This window comes from Physeter macrocephalus, chromosome 5, assembly GCF_002837175.3.
Source record: "Physeter macrocephalus isolate SW-GA chromosome 5, ASM283717v5, whole genome shotgun sequence".
NCBI classification, from domain to species: Eukaryota; Metazoa; Chordata; class Mammalia; order Artiodactyla; family Physeteridae; genus Physeter; species Physeter macrocephalus.
Genome location: NC_041218.1, coordinates 93,526,889 through 93,534,357, shown reverse-complemented (window position 1 = coordinate 93,534,357; position 7,469 = coordinate 93,526,889). Strand labels below are relative to the sequence as shown.

The 7,469-nt window shown below is 36.6% G+C and overlaps 1 protein-coding gene across 4 annotated transcripts in view; it reads right to left on the bottom strand.

Annotated features, from left to right (window-relative positions):
* The window catches only part of DLD (dihydrolipoamide dehydrogenase), a 58,413-nt gene that overhangs the window by 22,199 nt on the left and 28,745 nt on the right, over positions 1-7,469 (bottom strand). Inside the window, exons 9-15 of one of the 4 annotated variants that reach the window (XR_003679955.2) lie at positions 7,003-7,193; positions 6,169-6,339; positions 5,659-5,848; positions 5,098-5,235; positions 4,115-4,204; positions 3,843-4,026; positions 3,266-3,635 (exon numbers count right to left, since the gene is read on the bottom strand). Coding sequence is in view for 2 of the 4 variants with exons in the window: in XM_007117687.4 (XP_007117749.1) it covers positions 3,961-4,026; positions 4,115-4,204; positions 5,098-5,235; positions 5,659-5,848; positions 6,169-6,339; positions 7,003-7,193 (846 nt within the window). In the remaining 2 variants the exon portion in view is untranslated. Of the gene's footprint in view, positions 1-3,265; positions 4,027-4,114; positions 4,205-5,097; positions 5,236-5,658; positions 5,849-6,168; positions 6,340-7,002; positions 7,194-7,469 lie in introns of those variants that run through there. The other 3 variants (XR_008617462.1, XM_007117687.4, XM_007117686.3) reach the window with 3 other exon arrangements.

The window sequence follows — 7,469 nt, the reverse complement described above, 5'->3', positions numbered from 1 at the left end:
AGTGTAAATTGGTGCAGCCACTATGGAAAACAGTATGGAGGTTCCTCAAAAAACTAAAAATAGAGTTGCTATATGATCCAGCAATCCCACTCCTGGGTATATACCCAGGCAAAACTATAATTTGAAAAGATGCATGCACCCCAATGTTCACAGCAGCACTATTCATAAATAGCCAAGACATGGAAGCAACCTAAACGTCCATTGACAGATGAATGGATAAAGAAGATGTGGTACATATGTACAATGGAATACTACTCAGCCATAAATAATAATGAAATAATGCCATTTGCAGCAACATGGATGGACCTAGAAATTATCATACTAACAAATAAATCAGAAAGACAAGTACCATATGATATCACTTATATGTGGAATCTAAAATATGACACAAATGAACCTATCGCCGAAACATAAACAGACTCACAGATAAAGAGAACAGACTTGTAGTTGCCTTTACAACTACCAGGGGGAGGGGGCGTATGGGAGGGAAGGAATGGGAGTTTGGGATTAGCAGAGGCAAACTATTATATACAGGATGGATTAACAACAAGGTCATACTGTATAGCACAGGGAACTATATTCAATATTCTGTGACAAACCATAATGGAAGAGAATATGAAAAAGAATATATGTAGAACTCAGTCACTCTGCTGTACAGAAGAAATTAACAACACTGTGTATCAACTGTATTCCAATAAAATTTAAAAAAAATACGAGTATTGCCAGCTAAAACAGGGCTAGGGCTGCTGCGGGGAATGTTTAAATTAAGTTGAGCCAAATTTGGGGGATATTACTGCTTGTGCACAGTGAGCAGTGCTACTCAAAGTACAGAAGGATGCTATAATTTCTCAGATTTTACATTGAATTTTATTTGATTTCACAATCAGATAACAGTTATTCCACAGGATGAAGAAAATAGCTGGAATATAATTGCCAAGCCTTTGTCGACTTTACAGATGAGTTAGCTGGAAACAGGCCAGGCCTTAAGTGGTTTTTTTCACACATTCTCAGAGAAAAGACTACTCTGCACCACGTAACAACAACCCACACATCCAACACAGCTGCATTTGAAGCTGGGCCTGAACAAAAGTTACCTTAATGGCTGTAATCTCAATAATAAGGCAACTTCCCTCTGGTTCCACACAGTTGTCACTTTTATTTAGATAGAAATTCTAATAACTAGCAAAGTGGTTATACCTCCTCATCTACCGGGGCAACTAAGTCTTTTTTTCCCCCTTGATTGTAAGTATTTTACTTAAAATTAAGCAGAGGTAGAAACCTTCACTACCCCTCATTGCTTTTCAGCTAAACAACTAAAAGTCGCACTTTGAAATTACTAATTTTAATCAGCTCAATGAATTGGACAACTAACAGCTCCACCCTTCACAAGCCAAGAGAATACTTAGAACTTAATAAATAACAATAAGCGAACATTAAAAATCTGTCTTATACCTAGGACTTCATTCCCAACCAGATATATTTCCATTCTCACAGTGAATAGGAATACTTAAAGTTGCACTTAACTATTACTTTGTGTCTCTCTATAGTTAGGACTTTGTATTAAATTAAATTTCACTATTCCCTCATCAAAATCTTTCTACCTAGAGTAGAGGACATGTTTGAGGTTTAAATAATTAGCACTTTACATAATACTGGAACTTCAGATTTTAAAAAGATGCAGAGTTCATTACCAATAATGGCAAATCGCACATATCAGACCACTACTCCTACAGATAACAACTGAAAACTCTGAATAAAATATATTTTTAAAAAGTAAAGCTACTGGACAACAACCAAAAGTAGGCAGAAGAGGGGGGTGTGCGTTGCACTCAAATAACAGACTTGCGTGAGATTTCCATTTTTAATAGCTTTTCACTGAGGGGAGGTCCCAAGTAGCAACTTGGAGAGAAGCCAAGTTTTACTGGTTACGGAATCGGAGAACAGAGTTTGGGGTAACCAAAAGCAACTGAAATATACCCCAACAGCAACTGAAATATGAGGGGAGGAACCCCAGAAAAGAGGTATAAATTCTGCATATCCCTTGTCCAATCTCTGGCTGACCTGTGAACTTTACGTGCATGGCACAAACTTCAGGTAGCCCAGGTAAAGCTAAAACAACTGCGTAGAGATTTCAGCTGTCCACCCGCCCTCCCCCTACACACACACACACACACACACACACACACACACACACACACACACGCACACGCACTAAGACAACAAGAGTTTGGAGTTTAACTAAGTTAAATGCCCACTAAAAAATTCAATATTTTTCAGAGGTATGTAACAGAATCCAGTCTTTACAATGTATCCATTCATAATACCATAATACAATTCAAGAGCACTGGATGTGTGAAGTAAAAGGAAAATGTGACCTACATATAAATCAATAAAAACTGAAGGCTACAAAACATTTTCCTTTTATCTATGGATCAACTGATGTTTTCTTATTCCATACAGCTTTCTGCTCATAAATTACATTCTCCAAACTTTCCTTAAGACGATATATAACCTTTAAATTGCAATCAAGTGAACATCTGGTTTGCATATTTCAGTTCCTTAAGATAATTTACTTTCTTTAGAAATTTATGCTATATCAAATATGATGAATGAATCTGAAATGATTCTTAAATTTAGTTATAATCAAGTCTACTTAGTATTCAACACTTTGTTATTTAAGTGTTTTAAGAAATAGCCATTTTAAATATTTATCAATAAATATAATTTTATAGCACTCTTTAAAGAAATAGTTGATTTTACCCAGCCAGGATATACTGGCAATCCACTTAAGACAACAGATTAAAGATTGCCTTACGTTGTTTCTCCAAAAATAAATGTTAAACATTTAGTAGGTATCACTACAACAGATGAAAAGATAATGACCTTTTAAATACCTTAATACTGTCCTACAGTGTGGGAAAAAAAAGATCTATCCAGGCCTATAAAAGCAATAATAAAGAGTAATAGGGCTTCCCTGGTGGCGCAGTGGTTGACAGTCCGCCTGCCAATGCAGGGGACACGGGTTCGTGCCCCGGTCCAGGAAGATCCCACATGCCACGGAGTGGCTGGGCCCGTGAGTCATGGCCGCTGAGCCTGCGCGTCCGGAGCCTGTGCTCTGCGACGGGAGAGGCCACAACAGTGAGAGGCCCGCGTAATGAAGAAGAAAAAAAAAAAAAAAAAAAAGAGTAATAAACAAGAATGTATGGTAGAGGTAGTCATAAAAAATCTAGGACCATCTTGACATCCACTCAGAATAACCAGTAAATGAATATTTAAGACATGTTTATTTCCATATCTTAAGTTCCCACTGTAATACATTGCTTCTCCACTTAATATATGAATTTCGTATATATACTGCCTTACTTTGGTCAACGATATAACTATACTTCAGACTGCAGACCTCACTAGAACCTTAAAAATCTAAACACAAATTCTACCTCTAACAGCCAAGACTTTGGGGATTAAAATAACTGATAGACCATCATTTTTTATTTACATCAGTTCAGTTTATACATGTTTAACTTATTCTACTGACTGTTTCCAATGTGAAAACCAAGTTTAAAATAACTTGATCACCTTGTTTTAAACACAGCTGTTCACATACCATACTCCAGCTCCATCCATGTAAGTAAATCCTGTATCAGAGATAAAAGCTACTTAGCATAAATTCAGTGAAGTTGAGCCTTTCATAAACAGCATGAAAATATGGGTTGAAGAAAATTTTCCAGGATGCTACTATAAGTAGCTTTTTTTCTGCAGTATTAATGCAGTGAAATAAAATATTAAATTTATTTAAAATATAGATATGAGATTATTCCATTTTATCCAAACCTATTAAATACCTTCCACAAGTTTCGTAATTCAGTCCTAGAAATTCTTGGAGCGGTGAGCATTTCCTGTTCAGAAATGTTACCTCTATAAAAGCTCCCAGGAAATTTCAGAAAAATATAATCTTCTAATTTAAAAGTTGATCGATTTGCCAAATGATGCAGCCAGGTTTGCTTCTCTAAAAGCTTCTGATAAGGTCTGCAAAGGGAAGAAATTTAGAATTAAAAACCAAGTATTTGTGAATCAGAAGAAACTTGAGATAGCCATTAATTGCGTATGTTGTTACCGGATGTGCATGACAGACTCTAGCTATATCTTCACAGGATGCTCCATATTCCAGTGCAAGAGCAGCTTCATTTATCATTTCACCAGCACCCTTTAAAATAATAAACCAAGAAGTAATTTTGTTTCTGTGGCAAAAACAACTACCTTCTAATACGAGAGATTAGAACAGTTAATTGCCTCCAGTCAGAAAAACCTTAACAGAAAAAAGCAGTTCAGAAGTTAAGAGCCTGGGCTCTGAAGCGAGATGGCCTGGATTCAACTCCTACCACTTACTGTCCTAACCACTCACTGACTGTGCTTCGGCCCATTTATTCACCTCAAAAATGGGAACACCACCACCTACCTCACAGGGTCATGGAAACTAGAGTTAATGCATGCATCTAGGAAAAACTGTTACAGAGTAAGCACTCAAATGTTCTAGTATCATTACTGATGCACCAGATACCTAGGGGAGGGCATACCTCATGTGCAGTGGCAGGAAAGGCTTCTCTTAGAAGGTAACATCTGAGCTAAGACCTGAATAATAAGCCAGTCACGCAAAGATGTGAAGGCAGAGGATTCTAGAACAAAGGCTTTAAAATGGGAACAAGCTCAGCCTATTAAGAAATTGACAGAAGGCCCATGAGACAGGGAATTAATGAGCAAAGGGGATGAGTGGAAAGAGATGAGGTCAGAAAAGTAACCACGGCCAAATTCAGTGGGGCCTCTTATATACGTCTGTAGCAGAAAGGACCACTAGAGTTTTAAGCAGGCAAATGGCCTGGTTTATGTTTTAAACGGATAATCTTAGTTGCAGTATGGAATGCAGATGATACGACGGGCGGGAATGTCAGTGCTAGAAACGATGCATGAAGAAGCCATATTCAAACTTTTGCTAGTAAATACTAACCGCAGAATGTAAACACCAGCTGGTTTTAAATTAATCTACTAAATAACAATGCTTTCCAGAAATCCTAGTGGGATTTCTGGTCTTACAGTACTCACTGGTCCTAGAATATGTGCTCCCAATACTCGGTCTGTTGATTTCTGCCCAAGGATCTTCACCATGCCATCTGTGTCAGCGTTTGTCTTAGCTCTGCTGTTAGCAGCAAATGGGAATTTCCCAACTTTGTACTCAATACCCTGTGAGAAGCAGAAAATGAGAACGTACATAAATTATCAAAAAATTCATTCCCATTTGGTGAAAGCGTCTACCATTTCTTCAGAAAATAAATCCCAAGAAGGCAATTCTTCACAAAGCATATAGAAGGAAAGACCAAAAGGCTTGTTATTGAAATATATTTTGGGTACAAACACAAGCAAATGCAAATGCCCACCTGGATATATTTCAAAGCCAAATATAAGAGCTCTGGAATTACTAGTTTTTGAATACAGGCAACCAAATGATCTCCTTTAAGATACTCACAAAGTAAAAAATTATACAAACTTACCTATAATGTTCTACATAGTTATTAAAATGCATTAATGCAATAACGAAAGGATTCTCAACCACTGGTGTCAACTCAAATCACACATTAGAGGAAAACTACTCTCATTCAGCATTACCTCTTCTTTCAACTGCTCTTCTGATTTGCCAACCCAAGCAACTTCAGGGTGTGTGTAAATCACCGATGGTACACAATTGTAGTCAATGTGCACAGCGCCACCAGCCATCCCTTCAACACAGATAATGCCTTCATCCTCTGCTTTGTGAGCCAGCATTGGACCGGCAACCACATCGCCGATTGCATAGATACTGCCACAGAGCGCAAAAGAAACAGTCAACTTCTGAAATCACAGACACTCATCTACAGTTATACCAGGGTAACAAAATACACGTTTCTAGTTATAAAGTCACCAAAAAATAAATCAAATACAGCTCTTCAAATATCTGTGAGTTCAGGTTCTAATCTTTGGGTAGTGAAAAAATTCAATTAATTACTTTTGCTTTTACATGTTATATAAGTTTACTGTTCTTCCCCAAAGCCAATGTTCTTTTTAAGCATGACAAAAGCCTTATTTTCAAAATAGTGTTTGCTTAAAATTATTGAAAATGCAGGTAAGTATCCAACTTACTTTGGAATTTTAGTTTGGAATCTGGTATTTACTGGAATTCTACCTCTAGGATCCAGCTCAATTCCAAGCTCCTCTAGTCCCAAATTCTTAGTAAAGGGTCGTCGGCCAATGCAAACCAGGAGTACATCACAAGTGATAACTTCAGCTTTACCACCAGAAGCAGCTTCAATACTAGATAATGAACAGTGTATAACTGTTGAACACACATCTACATGAATAGCTCACAGACTTGGAAATTAAAGACCAGACATTTCTCAAGTATTGATAACACTTCTAACAGTGTAAGTTTATTTTATTATAAATATAAACACAAGGGTCAGGCAAAGAAAAATGTACATATCCTCTAGGGGTCTACCATTAGAACCTCACAACAACAGGCTGTATAACACAGTTTAAGAACATTAAGTCTTAGAGTCCGACAGATCCAAGTTCAAGCAGTGCTTCTGCGCCCACCAGCTATGTGACCTTAGGCAAGTTATTTCAGTGTTATACAAACAGAATGCCAAGCACGCAGTAAGCAACTGAATCAATAATATTACTGATTTCCCCATGTATCTGTCTAAAAATACTGAATTAATTTTACTGAATGTTGAGTTTAAATTTTTCTGAATGTATACTATGAAAAAGTACATTACAAATGAGAACACTGGCTTAATTTTTCTATCATCAATGCAATTGTGAATTTCAATGGACTGACTTGATAAGCAATACTGAGTTATACTACATAGTAAAATGGTATTAAGTTATAGAAGAATCTGATTCTAAAAACTGAATGTTTTTCTTAAAGAAACGCACAGAAGGGTATCGCAACAGAAACAAATGTAGCATACTTACGAAACATCAATTTCTCCATCTGACTTCTTAGTAGCACCAGTAACTTTGGTATTCAATTTAAATTTAAATCCTTGTTTTTGAAGGATGCGTTGAAAGTTTTTAGATATCTCCATATCAATTCCAATTCCACCAACATGACCCAAAAACTCAACTGCTGTCACGTCTGCACCAAGTCTTTGCCAAACTGAGCCCTGCAAATATTAAAAAAAATAATAATCATAAAAATAAAGGCTTCTATAGCAAATGTTAAAAAAAATCATCTTAAAGTTTACTGTAAGATATTTTCTTGTGTTAATATGTTCCTATTAGAAACTCAGAGGTTTAAAATTAACACTGTGACAAACATATATAACTTAATATTCATTAACTCAACAAGTACTGAGCACATACTATATGCTAGGCACCATTTTAGGTGATAGACATACGTCAGTAAACAAAACACTGCCCCCAGGGGCCTTAAATTCTGA